Source organism: Salmo trutta, chromosome 33 (genome assembly GCF_901001165.1).
Source record: "Salmo trutta chromosome 33, fSalTru1.1, whole genome shotgun sequence".
Taxonomy (NCBI): domain Eukaryota; kingdom Metazoa; phylum Chordata; class Actinopteri; order Salmoniformes; family Salmonidae; genus Salmo; species Salmo trutta.
Window position 1 is genome coordinate 18,388,259 of NC_042989.1, and position 26,403 is coordinate 18,414,661.

A 26,403-nucleotide genomic window follows, 5' to 3' on the forward strand; every position below is an offset into this window, starting at 1 on the left:
TGTCGTGTGCCATCAGCATGTTGTTCTTCTCTCAGGGTGATCTCCCCTAGACTTTTTCTTCCCAGACTTACTCAAAAGGCAGCGGGACAGTGGTTGGCCGATGCCAGGGCGTTTCCACATAACGTGGGCCTGCGCACAGCACCTCTGGGGACCGCTGCAGCTCCGACATCCCGAGTTAGCCTGGGGCCGCGGGGACGCCCAGTTAACAAGAGTCTTGATAAAGGAGAGGCTGTGTACTGGCAAGGGAAAGCTTACGCACAGAGCTGCTTCCCGGTTTACCACTAGGGCTAGCCAGTGGCAGAAAGCTGTAAGTGAGAGGGTTGCAAGCTGGTGGGAAGTAGGCAAACACCTTCCCTCAAACTACTGCACTAGATGCATCACCTGTGTGCCACACACACACACACACACACACACACACACACACACACACACACACACACACACACACACACACACACACACACACACACACACACACACACACACACACACACACGTTTTAGTATCCTTGTGGGGACCAAACAATTGATTCCCATTCGAAATCCTATTTTCCCTAACCCCTAACCCTAACCCTATCCAAACCCTAACCTTAAACCTAAACCTAAACCTAACCCTAAAACTAACCCTGAAGCCTAAATTTGCCTTTTTCCTTTTGGGGAAAGGCGAAATTGAGAATTTTTTTATTGTTTGACTATCCTTGTGAGGACATTTGGTCCCCACAAAAGGACTTATGGTCCCCACAAGGATAGTAAAACCAAACGCACACACACACAGAGCAGCAAGGATATGCATGGGCTTTCCCTGATTTTTAATGCTGGAGAGCAAACAGTTCAGCCTTGCAGCTAACAGCCACAAACAAGAGACACACAGAAGCACTCACTGGATGTTTAATAACAAGTATACAGTATACTCATATAACCAATAGTGTGTCTTCTGATTGGCCATAATTATTCAATAGCACATAAGCAGCCTAAAATCTTGTAATTACAGAAATAATCCAATTTATTCCACAGTGGCTATATTACTGTAAAAAAATATATGTAATTTTTTGCTAAACAAATAAGGTGATTATTTTCCCATTCAGCCTAGTGAAATACCTTGTATTTTATCTGGGCGAGCCACACAGAGCTTTTTGAGATAGAGAGGATCTGTGGTCTTCCTGTTCAGGCCTGTCAGATCTTCTTTATAACAGAGCAACTCAGAGCGCCCTGACTGGACAATGCATGAATGTTTAAATTGCCCGGAGTGTCCTATGGCATTATCATCAAGTGGCACATCTAAAGCAGGGAAGGCAGACTAGTGTATAGTCTCTCATTCCCATTTCTCTGTGGTGCTCTCCCTCTCCTCTCTACATGGCTCAGCTTGGACCCTGATGGACTTCTCCCCCTCTGAAGTGGTTGTGCTTCAAATGGTCTCCCTTTTAAAATGTCCTACAGAATTTGCAAGGAGAAAATGCTCAAGAATATTGACCAATTGATTCCTTTATGACCTAGCTACCAGACCCCATAGCTTTTTCCAATTCTATTATTATCTATTGAGGTGGGTATGTTGCACATATTCCCAGATTGTTGATCGATTTGGGTTTGTCATCTGTTCTATTCAGTCACGCATGTGGGTCACAGTGGTCAGAGTGGCAGCAGAGCAGAAGTGATTGACCAGTCCTATGTACATACCGTAGTCTGTATGCACAGAGAATGTCCGTGCCAAGACCTGATATCAAAAGAACCCCAGTGGCCCACAAGTTGTCCTGTTAGCATGATGAAGCCCCAGGGGGGTGGCTGTGTTTGATAATAGCTGTTCATTAAAAATGAACAGTGTGAGACAGACTGAGAACACATCCTGCGCCCAGGGGGAGCCCCAGGAGAAGACCAGTGCGGAGCTCTCTGAGACACAGAAAGGAGAGGCACCATGGGTACAGGCTAAAAATAACACCTTTATCATTAACACGCACTGGATTTATACCGTATGCCATTCAATTAAAACATGTTCTCATTTTGTCTCTCCTTTTTTTGCTTATGTGATAAGACTATAGGCCTATCTTTCTATAGATCTATTTACAATTGAAAAAGTCAGCAACTAAATCAACTGAATGTACATTATCGAATTTATGTATCCTTTTGGTATATAATGAAATAAATGTGCAATAACTTTTCATTGCCAAATATACATGAATGGCTTGCCCCATAAACATGACAACATTGATTTTATTCTAATTGGTAGCACATTGTTTAATTTCTACTATGTATAAACATATTTTCTGTTACACTGTACATGTAATTACAGTCCAGAAGGCAGATATTTTTCAATATCAATATTTACATTCATGCATCCATGATCATTTCCCTCAATGTACAGTATTAGTGATGCGTCTTCAGTATCTGGGTACATTATAGGGTATATGGTAATACCTATGCATGCAGGGGTGGACTGGCCATCTGGCATTTCAGGCAAATGACAGATGGGCTGCTCCATTTTTTGCCCAGTGATTCTTGCACAAAATTACCATCTTCTGGCTAATAATGGGGTCCTCAGGGAAGAACATGGGCTGATGTGGGGCTCGAGGAAAGAAATCGGCTGGTGTGTTAGAAATGCCAGGGCCAAGTTTTGGTCCCAGTCCACCCCTGTATGCAAATCACAATGCAAGGTCTGTGTTTACAAAATTCAACAGTAATGGAACATTTCAGAGATACTGCCAGACATCCATCTATTGTGCTCTCTCTCTCACACACACTCACACACACATTATATACAGATGAACTGCACCTATGCCAAAAAGTAGCTTAATAATTGATTGATGCTTTAAATCAACTGTGTACTGTTTATAGCAGAAGGATGTTGAGGATGCCTGTGAGTGTGAGTCACATGTCCCTTTTGAGGCCATCCTCTCTGCAACTTAATATCCGGATTAGCCTCTGTTTAGAATCCTGTCCTCCACCACACAGCACTTGAGCCCTGGGCTCATGTGCACTGTTTCTATAGTGATGTGTTCTCCCCTTGCTGAAAGGTGGAACAATTAAGACTGAAAAATCACATCAGAACATGGCAAAGGGCTTCCCACTGTCCACCACTGCCTCCCCTGGCTGTCTAATCATTGAGATGTGACGAAACAAAATGTAATATGATGTTAGTATTGTAGGGGGCATTCACCTGTGATAAAGACTTGAGGGTAGTACAGAACAAGCTGCTAAAAGCATGGTCAGAAAGCACACATTCACAAACTCAAAACACAGAAATTCCCATCATATTCGCTGAAGTCACAGGGGAAGAGAAAAAGGCATGTCAAACAGCAAGAGATGAACAATTGATACCCAAAACTCATTGCAGAGCAAGCTGAAGTGTTTACTGTGTCAGTAGCAAATGAACAGTGGGCTTCAGTGGAGGACGGCTCATAATAATGGCTGGAACGGAGAAGATGGAATGGCATCAAAATAAATGGAAACCATGTGTTTGATGTATTTTATTCCATTCCACTAATTCCGCTCCAGCCGTTACCATGAGCCCCTCCTCCCCAATTAAGGTGCCACCAACCTCCTGTGGTGGGCTTAAAGCATCAAAACATTACAAATTAATGATATGATTACTAAATAATTCATAAAAAATAACACATTTCAAATCATTAAAATGAAATTCATACGCAGACAATAAATACATAAATGAACAAATAAATAAGACCAGTTCTCAGCTGTGTTGTTGGTATGGAACATAGGAACTGACTTGATCCCCTTCTTTTACTTCACACTTGGTATGACCTGTATATATTTTTGAATTGCATAGTCAGATGATTACTATGCATCCCAAACCACACCTGCAACTGTGACAGTGTTGTACAAATTCTGCTTTAAATATGAAAAAGGGTCAGAGGAGCATAGGTGAGAGACAGCCCAAAGAGTAAAACCTGCATGCACATTTTCTTCATGATTTGGTCCTCGCAACCTCCTATCCCATTGAAGTCCTTCAACGTCTGTTCCTACATTGTAGTTGCCTGTAAGAAGTGCGGAGATGTATAGATTGGTAGCCTAGCAGTCAACCATCCTCCTGTCAATGACACTTCGTGTTGACAACATGATGTTCAGTCTGGTGAAGTCCTCAATTCACTTTATTACTAGTTTTCTGAATCCACTTCAATGTTTTTTTAATGTTCTTTTCACTACTTTCCTTTATCTGGAAGTTTCCTTTCATCCAGGCAACATGCTAAGAGAGAAGGAAAGGCGTTAATGTGTTTTAAACAGGTCAACCCCTGCGGCGTTCTAGGTAAGAGGGAATTGTTGCATTTTGGGGAGGATGGATGGTGGTGGTGGTGGTGGTGGGGGGGTTATGGTTATGTCAATTCCTCTTCCTGTCAGTGAACAGTCTACACCACAGTATTGTTGGGGCCCATGGCCTTCTTTTTGCGTGCACTCATGGCATACTCTCCACGACTCATCCCGTTCTCCTCTTTCCGTTGTGGTTTCCTGCAAACAAACACAACTTATGTTGACTGAAACTGGACAGTTTCATCTCCATCTCTTCATTCAAAGACTCAATCATAGATACTCTTACTGACAGTTGTGGCTGCTTTGCGTGATGTATTGTTGTCTCTACCTTCTTGCCCTTTGTGCTGTTGTCTGTGTCCAATAATCTTTGTACCATGTTTTGTGCTGCTCCCATGTTGTGTTGTTACCATATTGTTGTCATGTTGTGTTGCTACCATGCTGTGTTGTCATGTGTTTCTGCCATGCTATGTTGTTGTCTTAGGTCTCTCTTTATGTCATGTTGTCTCTCTTGTCGTGATGTGTGTTTTGTCCTATATAAAAAAATGTATTTTTAATCCCAGCCCCCATCCCCGTAGGAGGCCTTTTGCCTTTTGGTAGGCCGTCATTGTAAATAAGAATGTGTTCTTAAATTAAATCAAATCAAAGTTTATTTGTCACATGCGCCGAATACAACAGGTGTAGACCTTACAGTGAAATGCTTACTTACAGGCTCTAACCAATAGTGCAAAAAAGGTATTAGGTGAACAATAGGTAAGTAAAGAAATAAAACAACAGTAAAAAGACAGGCTATATACAGTAGCGAGGCTATAACAGTAGCGAGGCTACATACAGACACAGGTTAGTCAGGCTAATTGAGGTAGTATGTACATGTAGATATGGTTAAAGTGACTATGCATATATGATGAACAGAGAGTAGCAGTAGCGTAAAAGCGTAAAAGAGGGGTTGTCGGGTGGTGGGTGGCGGGACACAATGCAGATAGCCCGGTTAGCCAATGTGCGGGAGCACTGGTTGGTCGGCCCAATTGAGGTAGTATGTACATGAATGTATAGTTAAAGTGACTATGCATATATGATAAACAGAGAGTAGCAGCAGCGTAAAAGAGGGGTTGGGGGGGCACACAATGCAGATAGTCCGGGTAGCCATTTGATTACCTGTTCAGTAGTCTTATGGTTTGGGGGTAAAAACTGTTGAGAAGCCTTTTTGTCCTAGACTTGGCACTCCGGTAAAGCTTGCCATGCGGTAGTAGAGAGAACAGTTTATGACTGGGGTGGCTGGGGTCTTTGACAATTTTTAGGGCCTTCCTCTGACATCGCCTGGTGTAGAGGTCCTGGATGGCAGGCAGCTAAGCCCCAGTGATGTACTGGGCCATACACACTACCCTCTGTAGTGCCTTGCGGCCGGAGGCCGAGCAATTGCCATACCAGGCAGTGATGCAACCAGTCAGGATGCTCTCGATGTTGCAGCTATAGAACCTTTTGAGGATCTCAGGACCCATGCCAAATCTTTTTAGTTTCCTGAGGCGGAATAGGCTTTGTCATGCCCTCTTCATGACTGTCTTTGTGTGTTTGGACCATTCCAGTTTGTTGGTGATGTGGACACCAAGGAACTTGAAGCTCTCAACCTGCTCCACTACAGCCCTGTCGATGAGAATGGGGGCATGCTCGGTCCTCCTTTTCCTGTAGTCCACAATCATCTCCTTAGTCTTGGTTACGTTGAGGGATAGGTTGTTATTCTGGCACCACCCGGCCAGGTCTCTGACCTCCTCCCTATAGGCTGTCTCGTCGTTGTCGGTGATCAGGCCTACAACTGTTGGTATTACAGACTCAATCAGGGACATGTTGAAAATGTCAGTGAAGACACCTGCCAGTTGGTCAGCACATTCCCGGAGCACATGTCCTGGTAATCCGTCTGGCCCCGCAGCCTTGTGAATGTTGACCTGTTTAAAGGTCTTACTCACGTCGGCTACGGAGAGCGTGATCACACAGTCTTCCAGAACAGCTAATGCTCTCATGCATGCCTCAGTGTTGCTTGCCTCGAAGCGATAGGATATTTAGCTCGTCTGGTAGGCTCGTGTTACTGGGCAGCTCACGGCTGTGCTTCCCTTTGTAGTCTGTAATAGTTTGCAAGCCCTGCCACATAAGACGAGCATCGGAGCCTCAATCTTAGCCCTGTATTGACGCTTTGCCTGTTTGATGGTTCGTCGCTGGGCATAGCTGGATTTCTTATAAGCTTCCGCGTTAGAGTCCCACACCTTGAAAGCGGCAACTCTACCCTTTAGCTCAGTGCGAACTGACTTGCCTAGTTAAATGAAGGTTAAATAAAAAATTAAAATAAATGTAATGATAGTAGAGGTGCTTTATTTAACTTAAGAAAAAACATGAATCATTCTACTCCTTAAGCCTGTGGCTGTTTACCTACGGAGAGATTGGATTTCATAGGCTGTTGTGGCTAGATGCACTGGTCAGTCATGCTCTCTAATAAGCTGAACATTAAAAAGTCACGTCGCTCTCAGAGCCACGAAAGGAGAAGATAAATCAAACAGAAGAGATGCTGGATGTGGCAATTAGACACACTCCATTGATATTCAATAACATTTTATTTTACCTCAGAGAAGAGCTTATATATACATAGAACATAAAATAAATACTAATACTGTAATACTCTATGTGAGTGAGATTCCCTCTCTTGGTTATGCTGGTTATGCTGTAATGCTACTCTTTCTGTGAGCCACATTCTGATGCAAAACAAGCCGAAGCACATAATCCTCCGCTATTATTGGTCTGTGAAAAGCAGTATCCTTCAATGCAAGCCATTTTCATGCATCCCTCAGTGCTTTTGTGGTTATTATATTTGTCCAGTGTACTGTGTCTTCTATGCCGGCCCCTTCAGCTGCTCTCCTCTGCACGGGCTTATGTAACCCAGAGACAGATCTGAATACATTTAGTACAGTCATTGTCCCACTCAATACTGTACACTGCCTTCAGTGGCACAGGGGACCCTTAAGCTACATCTTAGCTCAGTGTCTCCTTCCCTCTCCTCTTAAAGCCACTGCTGGCTAGTCTGACCTGACGGACAGTCGTTCAATCTAATCCAGACCAAGACTTTGCCCTGCCATGGGATCTTACTGGGAGGACATTTAAATATTCTATAAAATATGTTGGTCACTCTTAGGCATCATCCACAAATGCTATTTTTACAATTACTAATGCGATATTTTCTTGCATAAAGAGAGTATTTACATCTCCATGGATGTTACAAGTCTTACTGTAGTACTAACTTGGAGACACTGAACTTAGAGTCCACTCATTAGTATAACAGAATGGTCACTAATGAGTACTCAGTAGCTTCCTGACTAGCTTCCTGTCTGGGGGTGACAGTTGGCTTCCTAGGTCTCAGGCAAGGTTACCCGTCACAGGAGACAGTGACAGTGATTCAATGCACTTCCTGTGTTGTGCTATCCATAAATGTAATCTGTAGGAGTGTGTCCTGTAGTGGGCCAGACAGTGGTGGTGGTGGTGGTGGTGATGATGTCTACCCACAGACAGCGGCAGCCCTGCTGATAAACAGATGCTGTGTTCTCCTTCTGGGACCTAGGACAGCCTGGGAGAGGAAACTGCCGGGCCCAAGGGTACCAACACATCCTGTTGGGACATGATTGGCTAGTGCTGTTGTGTGTGTGTGTGTGTGTGTGTGTGTGTGTGTGTGTGTGTGTGTGTGTGTGTGTGTGTGTGTGTGTGTGTGTGTGTGTGTGTGTGTGTGTGTGTGTGTGTGTGTGTGTGTGTGTTTGCTTTCCCAAAAACCTTGGTGGTGATGGCTACCCACAGACAGCGGCAGCCCTGATGATAAACAGATGCTGTGTTCTCCCTCTGAGACCTGGGACAACCTGCCTGGAGAGGAAACTGCCGGGCCCAAGGGTACCATGGAACATTTTATTTTGCAACGTGACCCAAATGAACTACCCTCCAGTGCATGCATTATGACATTGGCTGAAATAGTATTCTCACGTAACTATTTCATGTTTCAAAACAATTTCTTTATCCAGAGGAAGGGTACTGCTATGGGATCCCTTATGGCTCCTAACTATGCTAATTTATATGTGGGTTACATGGAGAAACAGTCAATTCTCAATACTCAAAAAAAATATATTATTTGGAAATGGTACATTGATGATCATTTTTGTTTGATGGAGGGGTGATGCAAAACAGCTTCAGGCGTTCCATGTTTTTCTGAACTCTTGTTCTGAGCTCCTGAAATTCCCTATGCAATCTGACACACGTCAAATCAGTTTCCTTGATCTTCTGATTTTGTGTGAGGATAATGTTCTTCACACTGATCTTTACAGGAAACCCACTGATCGCAACAGTTTGTTGAGCGCTGATAGCTGTCACCCGCTTCCCTTGAAAAACAGTTTGCCCTACAACCAATTCTGTCGAATTAAAAGAATTTGCAAAAATAAATCATATTGACAGAAACAGGGCTGAGATGCAAAGAAAATTCAAGGAAAGGGGATACAAAAATGGTCAGATCAATACTGCCGATGAGGAAATCCAAAACAAATTGAGACATGATCTCTTTCAAGGACAGTCTCGTAAAAAGAAACATTCTTGCGTTCTTACTACTCGCTATTCAAAGTGCTCTGAATAAATTAAGGGAATTGTTCACAAACATTGGCACATTTTAAGATCTGATGACAGTATAGGTATAGGGCTCCCGAGTGGAGCAGTGGTTTAAGGCACTGCATCTCAGTGCAAGAGGTGTCACTACAGTCCCTGGTTCAAATCCAGGCTGTATCACAGCTGGCCTTGGTTGGGAGTCTCATAGGGCGGCGCACAATTGGCCCAACGTCGTCCGGGTTTGGCCAGGGTAGGCAGTCATTGTACAGTAAATAAGAATTTGCTCTTAACTGACTTGCCTAGTTAAATAAAGGTTAAATTGCAAAAATAAAATAGGTAATGTGTGTAACGATCGTCCAAAGGATTAGACCAAGGTGCAGCGTGGTGTGTGTTCATCTTTATTTTAAATCGGAACACTTAAACAAAATAATAAACAAATACAAACGACCGTCACGTCTTGCAGGCTAAATACGAGCAGTACAAAATCAAGATCCCACAAACACAGGTGGAAAAAGGCTGCCTAAGTATGGCTTCCAATCAGAGACAACGATAGACACCTGCCTCTGATTGGAGACCATACCCGGCCAAAACATAGAAAATAACACATAGAATGCATACCCCACACCCTGACCTAACCACATAGAGAAACAAACCCTCTCTCTCAGGTCAGGGCGTGACAATGTGTTTTCAGACCCTACTTTGTTCGTATTCACACGGGGCCGAAATCTCTGAGATCAATTGGTAAACTCTGATTTACCATCCCAAAATACCCGCACACTACGTCTGGCTGAGCTCAATGCAATGGCAAAAAGTGGAAAAAAAAGTGGAAAAAAATAAGTATGTGAACCCTTTGGAATTACCTGGATTTCTGCATAAATTGGTCATCAAATTTGATCTGATCTATATCTAAGTCACAACAATAGACAAACATAGTGTGCTTAAACTAATAACACACAAATTATTGTATTTTTCTTGTTTATATTGAATACATCATTTAAACATTCACAGTGTAGGTTGGAAAATGTATGTGAACCCCTAGGCTAATGACTTCTCCAAAAGCTAATTGGAGTCAGGAGTCAGCTAACCTGGAGTCCAATCAATGAGATGAGATTGGAAATGTTGGTTAGAGCTGCCTTGCCCTATAAAAAACACTCACAAAATTTGAGTTTCCTATTCACAAGAAACATTGCCTGATGTGAACCATGCCTCGAACAAAAGAGATCTCACAAGACCTAAGATTAAGAATTGTTGACTTGTATAAAGCTGGAAAGGGTTACAAAAGTATCTCTAAAAGCCTTGATGTTCATCAGTCCCCGGTTAAACAAATTGTCTATAAATGGAGAAAGTTCAGCACTGTTGCTACTCTCCCTAGGAGTGGCCATCCTGCAAAGATGACTGCAAGAGCATAGCGCAGAATGCTCAATGTGGTTAAGAAGAATCCTAGAGTGTCAGCTAAAGACTTATAGAAATATTTGGAACATGCTAACATCTCTGTTGACGAGTGTACGATATGTAAAACAGTAAGCAAGAATGGTGTTCATGGGAGGCCACCACGGATGAAGCCACTGCTGTCCAAAAAAAACTTTGCTGCAAGTCTGAAGTTTGCTAAACTGCAACTGGATGTTCCACAGCTCTACTGGCAAAATATTCTGTGGACCGATGAAACTACAGTTGAGTTGTCAGGAAGGAACACACAACACTACGTGTGGGAAAAAAGGCACAGCACACCAACATCAAAACCTCATCTCAACTGTAAAGTATGGTGGAGGGAGCATCATGGTTTGGGGATGCTTTGCTGTCTCAGGGCCTGGACAGCTTGCTATCATCGACTGAAAAATGAATTCTCAAGTTTATCAAGACATTTTGCAGGAGAATGTTAGGTAATCTGTCACCCAATTGAAGCTCAACAGAAGTTGGGTGATGCAGCAGGACAACGACCCAAAACACAGAAGTAAATCAACAACAGAATGACTTCAACAGAAGAAAATATACCTTCTGTAGTGGCCGAGTCAGAGTCCTGTCCTCAACCCGATTGAGATGCTGTGGCATGACCTCAAGAGAGCCGTTCACATCAGACATCCAAAGAATATTGCTGAACTGAAACAGTTTTGTGAAGAGGAATGGTCCAAAATTCCTCCTGACCGTTGTGCAGGTATGATCCGCATCTACAGAAAATGTTTGGTTGAGGTTTTTGCTGCCAAAGGAGGGTCAACCAGTTATTAAATCCAAGTGTTCACATACTTTTCCCACCCTGCACGGTGAATGTTTACACGGTGTGTTCATTAAAGACATGAAAACGTATAATTGTTTGTGTGTTATTAGTTTAAGCAGACTGTGTTTGTCTATTGTTGTGACCTAGATGAAGAACAGATAAAACTGTATGACCAATTTATACAGAAATCCAGGTATTTCCAAAGGGTTCACATACTTTTTCTTGCCACTGTACAAATCTAGATCCTTCAAACACTCCCAAACAGGGAAAGAGATCCCAATCAAAGGTGTTATCACGTGCTCCACTAAGGCAGTTATTTATCTTATAATTTGTCCTTGTGGAAAAACAAAGAGCAAATTAAAAATAAGACTCTCTGAGCATCGTAGCACCATTACGTGCAAAAACTGGATGCACCCAGTTGTGGCCCACTTTTTGGAAGCAAACCACTCTATTTCATCCCTTTGCTATATCGGAATCGAAAACCTCACCCTCCATAGGCGAGGGGGTGACCTTTTCAATGTATTGTTAAAACGAAAGGCCACCTGGATCTTTAATTTAGAGACCATTACTCCATTCGGGCTCAAAGTAGAGTTTGATCTCCTGAGGTGCTGACCTGTTGCACCCTCTACAACCACTGTGATTATTATTATCTGACTTTGCTGGTCATCTATGAACGTTTGAATATCTTGGCCATGTTCTGTTATAATCTCCACCCGGCACAGCCAGAAGAGGACTGGCCACCCCTCATAGCCTGGTTCCTCTCTAGGTTTCTTCCTAGGTTCTGGCCTTCCTAGGGAGTTTTTCCTAGGCACTGTGCTTCTACATCTGCATTGCTTGCTGTTTGGGGTTTTAGGCTGGGTTTCTGTACAGCACATTGTGACATCGGCTGATGTAAAAAGGGCTTTATAAATACATTTGATTGATTGATTGATCTGAAGCCATTCTTGTGATTATTGTGTTTTTGCTAGCCATTGTAAATCATGTTTGTAGGAGTATGTAGCCAAATTGTATCTATGATCGTAAGTTATCCATTCATGCTTTTTTATATGTTCTATTTATACCTCTAAATCAACCAATGAAATCAAGCCACAGCTGGCCATGATTACAGACACCTGTGTGTGTCCTTTCAAACTATTTAAACTAGTGACCCGCAGTGTTTGTCATTATACCCTGATGAAGACAGCCTGTCCAAAAACGTTTGTTATTCAATTATTGCATCTGAGCTCCTAGAATGTGCAGCTCTCCTTTTCTTTTACAAGGGCCCAAGGATACCAACAGATCCTACTGGGACACTATTGGCTGGTGTGTGTGTGTGTGTGTGTGCGTGCGTGCGTTTGTGTGTGCGTGCTTTCATGATTGGAGATAGCTAGGGGAGTTGGGATACACCAGACTTTCCCACTGAAGTCTCCATGGACCACTGAAAAGGTGTTTTAAGCCCCATAACTTTCTCCACTGGCACTGACCTAGTCTCGAGTCAATGATCATCAATGTTTTTCTAGCAGGCCACCATAGAGGGCAGGGTGTTCGGGCCTCACAGCGACCTCTACCCAGCCCTTCAATAATAGATGTCATGCTGTTGACACGTGGCAGGTGGCTACACAACACTTCACAGGTCAGATTAATATTTCATATCAAAGCTGTGCAATCGCAGCACACGTCCGTTTGAAGTTTGGGGAAGGGATAATGTTGAGGTTGGGACATGTGTTGAGCTGTTGACAGTTATTCTCATCCCATCTGGACATTAGAGGAACATGCTACTGTTTAAAGACCCCTCATAAAGGGTTTTTCACTTTTCCCTGTTTCGGAAGTGGTTGTAGTAATGAAATATCATAAAACCAGAATAGAATATATATACTATGTATTAAATTCATAAAAAATACAGTATATTTTGCTTCCTAATGAAATCTTTAACTGAATGGTTATGCTGGATTAACCCTGAACATAAACTGTCCTGATTTGTCCTCCTTGCTGGACAGAAATCCCAGAGGAGCGAGTAATTGAGAACAACAGGCACAGTGTGTTGTCTTGTTTTGTTGTGGTGTTTAGATTCCCCGCATTGCTGACAGCATGGACTGCAGCATCATGTCTGCTGTTTGGATAGCACAGCACTGTCCCGCAGCACGTCTGAATCCTGCTCTCCATGCTCACAAACATCAACTCCCTTGATGTTATGAACTGAATTGAATGGAATTGGATGAAATGGGTTTCGTCCAACCTCTTTGCCTCTGACAAATGACTGGCGGAATAAGATTATGAGACAAAAAAAACAAAAGGCCAAATGTGTGCAGGCCAGCTAAGGGACAGCCGGGGCTTGCAGAGATAGCTCCTCTAGTGTCTGTGCTGCTGGGGCCTTGGCCACACTCCAGCTGATTTTCATTGGGAAAGCCTTGAGCACTGAGGGGCTGGGTTTCTGTTTTTGTCACTGACAAAACCTCTCTCACATTGTTATTGACTAAGACACCCAATTACTGCTCTTTTCCCAGCTTTGGTAGACAACATTCATCTGTCTCTGTTTCTCTGACTCTTTTTTTCTTTACATTCTTTCTCTCTCTCTCGGTCAGAGAGGATCCATGACATTTTTCAAATCAATATTTTTTATTTTTTCATTACCTCTGTTTCCTCAGACTGATTTGTTATTGGCTCAGGGCTAATGTGGGCAGTCAGACTGGACCTTAGCATTTCTCCCTCCTCACTCAGTCACAGGGGATGGAGGCTTGGCGAGGCACAAAGTCTGCAGTCACAGAGCCCACCTCCATAAGAACTTCAGGACACGACCCGCTTACATGTATAAAAGATGTAGCCTGCGACTGAATGACTGCGCAAATTATTTCATAAATAATGACTTGGGTTTGGGGCTACAGCGGCCCGTATTGCAACAACACTTTCCTGCCATTGCTGCATTAAAAAATATGCCCTTTGGCTACAGAGGGGGCTGGTGAATTGCCATAATGAATTCCAGAGCCAACCTCCCATTACTTCCACTGCCTGACCTTGCCTGTTTGTTGTTTGAGAAAATGATAAATATAATCCTACTGAGGAAAGACATATGTAGCATCCACTCTTTACACAGTTTTATGAATAACAATTTGATGTATTCAAATAATGTGCAAAAACGTGTCCCCAGCTGTGACTGTATGTATTCTTACTGCACATTTATATCTTCTTTAGTCACACTGTGCCTGTTAGTGTGTGCGCGTGCGTGTGCTTGTGCGTGCGTGCGTGCGTACGTGTGTGTGTGTGTGTGTGTGTGTGTGTGTGTGTGTGTGTTTATCATGTGTGTCTGTGTGCACAGTATGTGAGTGTTTAAGAGTCTGAACATGTGTGTCTGAGTGCCTGTGTGACACTGCCTGAATGTCAGACAAGGAATTAGGTCTTGGTTGTGCTGCAGGCTAAAACCCCACATGCAGTGGTGGAAAAAGTACGCAATTGTCATACTTGAGTAAAAGTAATGATACATTAATAGAAAATGACTCAAGTGAAAATGAAAGTCACCCAGTAAAATACTACTTGAGTAAAAGTCTAAAAGTATTTGGTTTTAAATATACTTAAGTATCAAAAGTAAATGGAATTGCTCAAATGTACTTATGTATCAAAAGTAAAAGTATAAACCATTTCAAATGTCTTATATTAAGCAAACCAGACGAATAGGCAGGGGCACACACTAACACTCAGACATAATTTACCATCAAAGCATGTGTGTTTAGTGAGTCCGCCACATCAGAGGCAGTAGGGATGACCAGGGATGTTCACTTGATAAGTGTGTGAATTGGACCATTTTCCTATCAAAATTTAACGAGGACTTTTGGGTGTTAGGGAGAATGTATGGAGTAAAAAGTACATTATTTTCTTTAGAAACACAGTGAAGTAAATGTAGGCAAAAATATAAATAGTAAAGTACAGATTCCCCCAAAAACGACTTAAGTAGTACTTTAAAGTATTTTTACTGAAGTACTTTACACCACTGTCCACATGGCCTTCCCTCCGATGAGCCAATCCAAACAGGGGGAAATAGTTCACATCATCACTACGGCGACAGGGTCATGGGCTTTCTCCAGTAACCCATCTTGCCTTTACTTTCACATCGATTCAGTTGCTAGTCTAAAAAGCTCTGTACAATTATGCAATTCAAAATCAGCCCACGCCAAGAAATAGAACAGGGAAGTATTTCAATGTCTAGAACACTACTGACAGGAACTGCTGACTATAGAGCGGGTCTTTCAGATCATTGGGTTATTCCCAGTAAGATTATAGATATAATTTCCATCTAACTTGCTTTATGGAGAAAGCTGCATTGTGTAACATGATGTATGATATCCAGTATTAATGAGTGACAGTGTAATGACTCTGCTGTAGGTAGAGCTTTCCAGATGATCCCTGTGACCTGTTCCATTACTGTGACCTCCGAACACCCTCTGACCCATAACACAGGCCACGTGTCCTTCTTTAGAGCAATAACAACATGGCAATGACATAGCAACGACCCCCAGAATCAAATCTTTTTCACTGTCACAAATTATTGTTGTAACCTGAGCAATGTTTCAGGTTGTGTTGAAAGCTTAATAAAATGCAGAATAAGTGAATAGGAAAGGAATATATATGTTTTTTTTTGTTTAGATTGATGTATTCCGAATGGATGTCGGCTATACGAATGACACGACGCAGTCTTTTCCATGCCAATCTTGTTGACATAGGTAACTGACATACCTCTTTATGGCCTTGTAGCAGATGATCATGGCTGAAAGGAGGAAAACAGCTGAGACACAGCCCACCGTTCCAAGCACTAGGATCTCCATCCACCATGGCCTCAACAGCGGCAGAGGGGACTCAACCACTGGGAGTGATGAGGAGAGGGGGATGGATAAAGAGAGAAAAATACAGTTTCATTTTCAAACATCATTAGCCTTCTAACACAGCACTAGCACTTGGCTGCTTATCGAGATTAGATTATCATGCAAACTGCTTTAGCCTAGATACTGTGTTTGTCCTACAGTATGTATTACATCATAAATGCTTCATAGACAGCCATTCTGTCTTAGGACGGCATGATGAAAGCTCATGATTAATGCAGCAACCCCACACCCCATGTTGTAAATCAACTTGCCAGTGATCTGATTAAAAATGGATTGATTCTCAACCTTCTATTACTATACTATTACACCATAAAGCTCTGGGCCTGATTTGCTTCCTAACTCTGGATAGCAGGGTAATGCTCACCTGTTCATCAGATTATTAGGTTAAATGTTCAGAGATATCTAACCCTGCACATGAATCATTTAAAATGCAGTCAACCTTTAATACACAAGCACTCCATGTCCAAACTGATTCCACCTACAGGAGCACCATGTTATGGTCACATGTCTGACTGAAGGTTAGGACTATGCACAAGTACAAGGACACACACTAGGGAACTTATATTACACTCAGTGCAGCTTAGCAACGAACAATATCTGAATGGTGTACTCCATGCCCTCACCATCTCTCTAGACCTTCCTCTGTTCTCTCTCTCAACATGTTTTTTCTCTAGCCACGTGCTGTTTTCGCTCTCTCTCCCCTTTTTATGAATGTGAATAGCCTACCATGGAGATAGTTAAAAGCTTTGTGGCACTGACAATACTGCTCAGTTTGACAAGAGGGAGGTCTTAGGGGTCCCCAGCAATAAGCATGCCTCACTCTGTCTGCGGGGGAATCCATTTTACTATATCTAAGTATTAAAACATGAACTGAATATAGCTCCCCAACCCACTGCCAAGAGTGTAATGATGGCTGGGTTTAATAATGTAGGTTTATCATCCAGGAACAGAGAGAAATGCAAGAAACACATCCCATGCATTCAGAGTATAGTTTTGTTGTGAATGAGAGGGAGGAATTGACTCCATGGTAACACACAACCCTTAGCAATGCTGTGGAATATTTAAACACTTTAGATTTATCCAGAGCAAATGACATGGCACGTTTCTCCCCAGCACACCACGTCATAAGTCAATTTGAATGTAAAATCTCCTCTGAGCCCAACTTCAGTTTTAATCCTGCATTTTGGATTCAATTCAGTCAGGGGTACGGATCTACTTCAGTGTGATAAAGCTCTCTCTTTTGAAGGGACTTCTGAGCCATTTTTAGAGCACATACTTTAAAACAACACTGCCAATTTGCCTCATTTAAAACTTTTTGTCGATACAATCGCTCTCATTGTCCCAGTTCTTCATGCATATTCATGTATTATTTTGGGACCAGTCCAATCAGCTCCCTTATGCATCTGGCACACACCAAAACAAACAGATTTTACAGCAGCAATGATTACAGTTCAATCCTTTAAGTAGAACGCCTCTGTTATTTATTCACAAAGCTCTCACTGAGGCCAGATGACCAATGTTTTGCCTCATTCCCAATACATGAACAACATAAATACGTGGCTTCTTCCCAGCCTTCCATAGACTATGATAGAAAAATGCTATTTTCACATTTTACTCCAAGAAATGAATACTTTTTTGCCGAGCCAAGAGGTTTTGCTTTGCCATTGTAATGGTTCCCTTCTTTTCAAACCACATAATAAATACAGAACGACATGCTGAAATGTACAGTCAGAGAATTCAGAGGATCTCATAGAATCGTTCAGGGAACCTTCCATGCAGAGGCCTTGACAGTAGTCACAGAAAGATCTAGAACCATAGAAAAAGAACAACAGACATGCATAAACATACATACATATTGTGCATCTATGTGTATAATGCTTTAGATTCATAAACCGGGAATTAGAATATGGTGAGACGACACACAGCCAATAGACTGTAGACCATGCTTACAGATAAGACCTGGTGGAAGAGTCCTGCATTAATGATGGACATTGTGGATTTATACATCAACAGGTGGCAGATAGATTAGGTAAGTTAGAGTCACAGTGGTCACTGACAGCCCTATCTTCTATTCATAGATGCCTCACTTGGTAATTTAGGAGGAAAAAAGGCCTATCTGAATTGACCAGACAGAGGAAATCATTTCATCTGATTGATAGAACCCTTTCCACAGCTGTCTGTTGAGCATTTAATGATGAAGTGCTCCTGCACACTCTCAGTATGAATTGTTTCGGCTGACTGATTTTCAACAGTCTCACTTTTAACCTGGGCTGAGTGCACAATCAGCAATGCCTGTCCCATATTTCATAGCACTGCTCATTACAGTATTCATGACAACATAGAAATCATATCACCAGTTATATTGACAAACTATCCTCTTTCCACCATCGCAATGTCATACACTGATTCATATAGTTGATACAACTAATTTGTCAATGACAAGAATGTCCCAGTATCAGATCAGAAACATATCTGATCATTAGTTAAGCACTGAAATATGTTGAAGGAGACATGGAAACCAGTAAGGCAAGAAACTCAGGAAAAATACAGAAAACTGTGTGGCAATGCACAAGCACACACACACAGTCAGTGGTCCCACCTTGACTTACAAAACGTAGACGGGACTGCCGGGACAGTTCATTAGTCTTCTTATCTGTATCAAAACCCTAATTTAATTAACTCATCTGTGTTTTAACAAGGGGGTCCTCGAGGGGAAACCCAGCCACTGAGCCTGGCAGCACAGGAGGCAGAGATTTCACAGGCAACTGTGTACTCCCGGAGGTAAAGCCAGGCACAAATGATCCCTCTGTTGTGCTGTGAACATCCTGCCGGATCTAGTATCAGGCTTGTAGTCTTCTCAGAAAAAGCCTTTCTCCGTCCACACACACCACACTCTTCCACTACTCAGAAACCTCATGTGAGAAGATGCAAACACTTCATTCCACTACAGATGGTCTGGTAGAAGATCAGAGTAGCAAGACATTTAATGTGAAAAGGTTTAGATAGATACAGGCACTGGAAGTGAGCCAGTTGTGAGTGAAACAGGTGACAGTGAGACAGGATAGTGAGACAGGAGAGTGAAACGGCAGAGGCTGGTTGGTGTGGTGTGAGACAGGTGTGAGTTGAGCCTTACCTGTGGCCAACAGTAGCCGTGGGGGAGGTGGGGGAGGAGGCGGGGGAGGAACGGGAGGGTAGCTTCTACACTGGCATGCCAGCTGGCAGTGTTCGCTCACTTTCTCAGCTACAGTCTGTGAGCATGACCTCTGGAGTTCACCCTTATGGACACACAGAGAGAGAAAGAGAGAGAGAGAGAGAGAGAGAGAGAGAGAGAGAGAGAGAGAAAGAGAGAGAGAGAGTTTCACTATACATTGTGCATTCAATCATTTTACTTTCATTATCCACCCCCAAAAGACATATTTCTGAAAAAGTCTGCCTTTTACATGATTTAAAACGATTGTGAGATGAGAGCTTAGAATGTTAATATATGCCTACGGTAGCCTACCTACTGAAATGTCCTGCATCATTAGTGCATCAGCAACCTAAACCATCAGGGTTGTGGTTTGGAAACCTCTGGATTTCCACTCAGTAGTACCCAAGATCCTATACCTCTACTATATTGCTTCCCCAGAAGCTGCATTCATAGACATACTGGATGGTATCATGCCTACGGCTGCAACCCTCTCCCTCAGAGAAACCACCCACCAACAGAGTGGGCAGCAGGCTGCCCTGAAGAGTGTGTGTGGGTGGACTTGGAAACTCGAGCAGATCACATTACACATGAACCCTGGCAACATCCAGCGCCTGCACAGCCGGCTCACTGCTCTCTGTAGGCAGCAACAAGGGCCAGGGGTTAGAATGCTGATCCTCAACATCATATTCCAGATGGGAATCTATAGCTCACTATGTGCTACTTTACAGGAGTCTACCACTTTCTGCCTGCCTTCCTTTGTGTGTGTGCATGTGTGTGCGTGTGTAACAAATCACTTAATAGTATACTTCACATGAAAATATTGCATCAACTGACTGGGAACTACAGCTGCTTACCACTCAAAACTTCTCCATAGTTGGTGCAATAGTGTGAGGGTGCAGAAAGGCACGAGGCACATCAATAAACATAGCGTGTGTTTTTAAAAAGTATATATTTGATATAACATAAAAATCTGACAAGAGCAGGATCAAAAGCTGCTATTACCAAAAACACCCTAAAATAGAGCTCCACTTACGTTTGTGTAATAACTCGCCATGCGTAAAATTACAATAGGCGCGCACGAACACAATACCTACCTGGCATGAGAGTAAAACCAACGAGAGAATGCAATGACCGAAAAGAAGAGGCCAAAAACTTAAAATAAATGGTATTAGATCTTGGACCAGCATTCCTCCTGAGCTCTTCTCGAAGACACTAGACAGCGTAGCGAGTAAACAAGCACGGTATGCATAGGATTGGACCGTTTGGGAAATTCTCATCCACCCTATCCAAGTCGTCGGCGATATCTGTGACTGGCGTCTCCAGAAATAGTTTATGCCATATTCATGTTGCTCTTGAATTTCCGTTGTCGGTGGCATATGACAGGCACGGAAAGCAGGTGACCAGACAATCCCAATAATTCATATATCTAAAGTTATTTATCTGGGCACTCAAACCCAATCCGAATAAATGCGCTATAGGTCGATGTCCAGCGCTGTGAATCCAACCGACGCTCCGTTACTCCGTGTGATGTGAGAGCGGTAAACAGGACATAGGCTACCTTACATTCTTGCCTGTCAGCATGCATGTATGCAAATACTCAAGCCATCGAAGTTTAAGCAAATTATTAAAAAATATCCTTAGAATTACTGTCCAACACAACTCCCCAAAATAGCTGCAGCCCCGTAACACATTTCCTCAGCTTATTTCCTCAATCTTACTGTATTTACAAATGTGTGCAACTCTGGAGAGCAGAGCAAAGGGTTAAACTGATGCATCCCTCTGCCTAAAGACTATAGATTAGGCGGAGAGCCTCACGGTACCATCGCGCATTCAGTGGAAGTGTAACTCGCACTTGACGTCCTCGCGTAGTGCCCTTCCTTTCAGCTCATACTTGACTGCGAGTAGGTTCCGACCTATTCTCGAATACCACGAATGGTAGGAAAAGTTGAGCAGACGAGAGAGGTTTATCGAGACACGTAGGTCGAAATGTCCAGTATGCAATAAAATAACATTTATGAATGGTAAGAATAATGTTCACACCGGTCTATCCCGTTTAGCGGCTAGAAGACGATGAGAGCGGGTAGGAGGGATGAAGCCATCTGAGGAAACCACTCTGAAGACTGGATGGAAGTCAGGATTCAGATGTGGGCACATAATACACACAATAATAGCATATTGTAGAATATGTATAACCCATATTTGTATATACAAAACAATTAGAGTAAAATACAGAAACATGTTGCCTTTACAGTAGTCCAGGCTATATACTGCGGTGTGAAATGTGGACATCAAGACTCAAGCTTAGAAAGCAAAATGTGATGTTTTTCAAAGTTTGTATGAAAAAGTATAGTAGGCTAAATTATGTTTATTCTCCATATCTTCCTCTTTGGATGGGACGCACTAACATTGGGGCCAATTGCAGACCCTACAGAGGGAACAGTAGGAGAGGAAAGTTACATAACAATTTCGACGTGCATGCAGTCGTCTGTAAATAACAGACACCGTTATCCATAGTCCATGTTTACGGTGTCTCTCTCACGACCTCAGTTGACAAGCCAATGTGATGCTCTCAAAACATGAAGTCTAAGCAGCTCTCTCCATATAATTATCCTCTTCCTCCCTGATCAGCACAGAGTGGAGAGGGTTTCTGCACACTAAAGGTCAATTACTTCCTTTAACAAGAAAACTGCTCTTAACACTTTGGAGGGGAAAACACAAGACTCTTTAAAAGGTTCATTGCAGCTGTTACTTACTGTGATTGTTTTTGATTGAAATGCAAAAAAATATAAAATAAATAGCTTCTAAGCAAAGGGCAATTTCTAGCACTGTCTGGGAGTGGTCTGAGTGGGGAGTGGGAGGGGGAAACTGAAAATTTGCCATTATTGGCAGAGATGTTTGGAACTTTTTTGTCATTGGTCTATTAAAACCTCTACAGCTTCTGTGGGTCCCCTGCGGGATGGTTGAGCTAATGTAGGCTAATGGGATTAGCATGAGGTTGTAAGTAACAAGAACATTTCCCAGGTATAGACATATCTGATATTGGCAGAAAGCTTAAATTCCTGTTAATCTAACTACCCTGTCCAATTTACAGTAGATATTACAGTAAAATAATTCCATGCTATTGTTTGAGAAGAGTGCACAGTTCTGAACTTGAAAATGTATTAATAAACCAATTAGGCACATTTGGACCATCTTGATAAAAAAAAATGTTGAACAGAAATACAATGGTTCCTTGGATCAGCCTAAAACTTTGCACATACACTGCTGCCACCTAGTGGCCAAAATCTAAATTGAACATGGGCTGGAATAATACATTATGGCCTTTCTCTTGCAAAGATGAAACGCATGTTTTTTTCTTTGTATTATCTTTTACCAGATCTAATGTGTTATATTCTCCTACATTAATTTTACATTACCAACTTCAAAGTGTTTCCTTTCAAATGGTATCAAGAATATGCATATCCTTGCTTCAGGTCCTGAGCTACAGGCAGTTAGATTTGGGAATGTCATTTTAGGTGAAAATTGAAAAAAGGGGGCGGATCCTTAAGAGGTTTTAAGTAATTTACAGCATGTTGATGTTACCAATGAAGGCCAAAACTCCATCCCACTAAAACTGGTTAAAATTATAGACAGTCTTTTCAAACACGTCTTACACTAAAAGGGCATTATCATCATTTTCACAATTACACAGTATTATTCCAACCTCAGTGTGGATATATATATAAAACACAGGAAAATCACATTTTGGGGATTCATTTTTATTTCTGGATAGTTGCTGGTTGAAAATACAATCTACACAGGACCTTCTAATCAGCAGGTTTGAACGGGTGGAAGTTTTGGCTTCTCATAGTGACATCACAATGCGGTAAATTGGTTAATAGTTCAGCCCTTGCTGCCAAAAACAGCTAGTTTTCAGTTTTCCCCTCCCCACTCAGAACACTCCCAGACAATCCTAGCAAAATTCTTGCTTGATTAATATTTTTTTGCAATGGAAATCTATTACAGTAAGGTACTTAATTGTTGCCCAGAAATGATTTGATATTGATTAAAAAAACGTCTGCATTGGGCCTTTGATGATGTCTAATCTACTATCCTCACACCAGCATCCATTCCTGTGCCAACTAAACATTATGGGGAAAAGACTACTTATGGTGATAAAGGAATGTTGACTTTAATTTATGAACCATGATGATATGACTATTTGCACAGCACATCAAACTCTATTGCTATTTTTGTTGCAGTGGCAAAGGGGAATTATTTTTTATGCAGTTTTAATTAATATTTTAAACATCCAATTTCAGGCTCAATATTTCCTTCATGGTATTTAAAAACAATCCAATCAAGTCAAAGCATGGTTGTTATATGCCTATATGACAAGCAATCTGCTCATTATAAGGAGGTGGCCAGAGGGAAGGGATGGCATTTCAAGCTCTACTGACTAGTGCAGTATAAATAACAGAGCTCGCAGCCCTTTCTGTCATGAGCAATAAGTTAGACACAAGACCTGGCATTTAAGAATGCTGTTGGCTTCATGAAATTTAACTGGCATCCAATCCAATTATCCAAGTTATTTTTGATGAAGATAAATTCAGTCAACAAGTATACTGCAGCAATGCAATGCATTCTGTCTTCTGGGGAACAAAACATTTTTGTTTTTCACATGTTTGTATTTTACATACAATTGAAGTCGGAAGTTTACATACACTTAGGTTGGAGTCATTAAAACTTGTTTTTCAAATTTCTTGTTAACAAACTATAGTTTTGGCAAGTCGGTTAGGACATCTACTTTGTGCATGACACAAGTAATTAAAAAAAAATTGCTTACAGACAGATTATTTAACTTATAACTCACTGTATCACAATTCCAGTGAGTCAGAAGTTTACATACACTAAGTTGACTGTGCCTTTAAACAGCTTGGTAAATTCCAGAAAATGATGTAATGGCTTTAGAAGCTTCTGATAGGCTAATTGATATAATTTGAGTCAATTGTAGGTGTACCTGTGGATGTATTTCAAGGTCTACCTTAAAACTCAGTGCCTCTTTGCTTGACATCATGGGAAAATCAAAAGAAATCAGCCAAGACCTCAGAAAAAAATTGTAGACCTCCACAAGTCTGGTTCATCCTTGGGAGAAATTTCCAAATGCCTGAAGGCACCACGTTCATCTGTACAAACAATAGTACACAAGTATAAACACCATGGGAGCATGCAGCCGTCACACCGCTCAGGAAGGAGACGCGTTCTGTCTCCTAGAGATGAACGTACTTTGGTGCGAAAAGTGCAAATCCAAGAACAACAGCAAAGGACCTTGTGAAGATGCTGGAGGAAACAGGTACAAAAGTATCTATATCCATAGTAAAACGAGTCCTATATTGACATAACCTGAAAGGCTGCTCAGCAAGGAAGAAGCCACTGCTCCAAAAACGGCATAAAAAATCCAGACTACGGTTTGCAACTGCACATGGGGACAAAGATCATACTTTTTGGAGAAATGTCCTCTGGTCTGATGAAACAAAAATAGAACTGTTTGGTCATAATGACCATCGTTATGTTTGGAGGAAAAGGGGGAGGCTTGCAAGCCGAAGAACACCATCATCCCAACCGTGAAGCACGGGGGTGGCAGCATCATGTTGTAGGGGTGCTTTGCTGCAAGAGCAACTTTGCACTACACAAAATAGATGGCATCATGAGGTAGGAAAATTACGTGGATATATTGAAGCAACATCTCAAGACATCAGTCAGGAAGTTAAAGCTTGGTGACAAATGGGTCTTCCAAATGGACAATGACCCCAAGCCTACTTCCAAAGTTGTGGCAAAATGGCTTAAGGACAACAAAGTCAAGGTATTGGAGTGGCCATCACCAAGCCCTGACCTCAATCCTATAGAAAATTTGTGGGCAGAACTGAAAAGCGTGTGCGAGCAAGGAGGCCTACAAGCCTGACTCAATTACACCTGCTCTGTCAGGAGGAATGGGCCCAAATTCACCCAACTTATTGTGGGAAGCTTGTGGAAGGCTACCTGAAACGTTTGACCCAAGTTAAACAATTTAAAGGCAATGCAACCAAATACTAATTGAGTGTATGTAACCTTCTGACCCACTGGGAATGTGATGAAAGAAATTAAAGCTGAAATAAATCACTCTCTCTACTATTATTATAACATTTCACATTCTTAAAATAAAGTGGTGATCCTAACTGACCTAAGACAAGGAATTTTTACTAGGATTAAATGTCAGGAATTGTGAAAAACTGAGTTTAAATGTATTTTGCTAAGGTGTATGTAAACCTCCGACTTCAACTGTAGCCTACAGTATGTAACTGTGTTTTGCTACTATTAAGAGGGCATGTCCAGAGAGGATTACATTTAAGCTGAGGTCTTAAGTGTTGGCATAAACATGTCTTCTCTGGATGGTTAGAGTTCCCCTGAGGGAGCTGTTTAGTAGTTTTGCTCCTCTATCCTCTCCTCCAGTCTATCCTATCCCTGTATCGATTAACTGACAAGAAGGAAGCTGTACATCATCCACTTCCTGTCCTGCTGACTCCACTTGATTGCAGCAACCATAACCTGCCATAACACCATCCTTCACATCACATGCTCCATAGAGACAAACATCACACAGAATTCAGGATAAGACCCTCTTTCTGTCTTTTGCTAATCAGGATAGATTGGTTATCATTATCTTATAACAGTGCCATACAGTGTAGACTATAGAATGAATTACTTATACCCACTAAAGACTGGTCATCTTGTGACAGGTCTTTCTTGTAAAATGTATTTTTAATAATTTGTAATCACCTGTGCATAACATAAACTAAGAATACATAAACTTAAGTAATTATAACACTTTCAAAAGTAACTATGGTTCCCCAATCTGTTACTGTTTTAAACAAAGCTTTTTTACAGCCTTGACTTGTTTGTCCGCATTACAGTATTCTAGACTGTGTAGAGGTTTATTGCCATCTAGTGGCAAAGAGATGATAATGTAAGGATAATTTGATTTGTATTTACCTGTATTTAACTAGGCAAGTCAACTTAGAACAAATTCGTATTTATAATGATGGCCTACGAACAGTGGGTTAACTGACAGATTTTTACCTTGTCAGCTCGGGGATTCAATCTCGCAACCTTTCGGTTACTGGTCCTACGCTCTAACCACTAGGCTACCTGCCACCCCAATTTACCAAAATATATGAATACTTGTGCATCAACACATGAAAATGATGGGGTAAAGTGGTTAGAGTCTTGAATACTAAAAACACCATATTATTATGATACAATATGTGT

General features: G+C 41.8%; 1 protein-coding gene across 1 annotated transcript; it reads right to left on the bottom strand.

The window, feature by feature from the left end:
- Nucleotides 1–2,004: 2,004 nt before the first annotated feature.
- On the bottom strand, nt 2,005–20,568 carry LOC115172560 (proline-rich membrane anchor 1-like). Its single transcript, XM_029730112.1, has 4 exons — nt 20,214–20,568; nt 19,063–19,204; nt 15,784–15,910; nt 2,005–4,451 (listed from the first exon to the last, which is right to left on the bottom strand). The coding sequence occupies exons 1-4, from the start codon at nt 20,493–20,495 to the stop codon at nt 4,352–4,354; spliced, it is 651 nt and encodes a 216-aa protein (XP_029585972.1). The 5' UTR covers nt 20,496–20,568; the 3' UTR covers nt 2,005–4,351.
- Between the last annotated feature and the right edge of the window lie 5,835 nt (nt 20,569–26,403).

Bases quoted from the DNA above. Each gene is read 5' to 3' on its own strand.
- LOC115172560 (XM_029730112.1), bottom strand. From the start codon at position 20,495: ATGCCACCGACAACGGAAATTCAAGAGCAACATGAATATGGCATAAAC. The intron at 15,911-19,062 runs GTAAGGCTCAAC...CATCACTCCCAG, and splicing joins ACGGCTACTGTTGGCCACAG to TGGTTGAGTCCCCTCTGCCG. The intron at 4,452-15,783 runs GTATGTCAGTTA...GTTTGTTTGCAG, and splicing joins TGCTACAAGGCCATAAAGAG to GAAACCACAACGGAAAGAGG.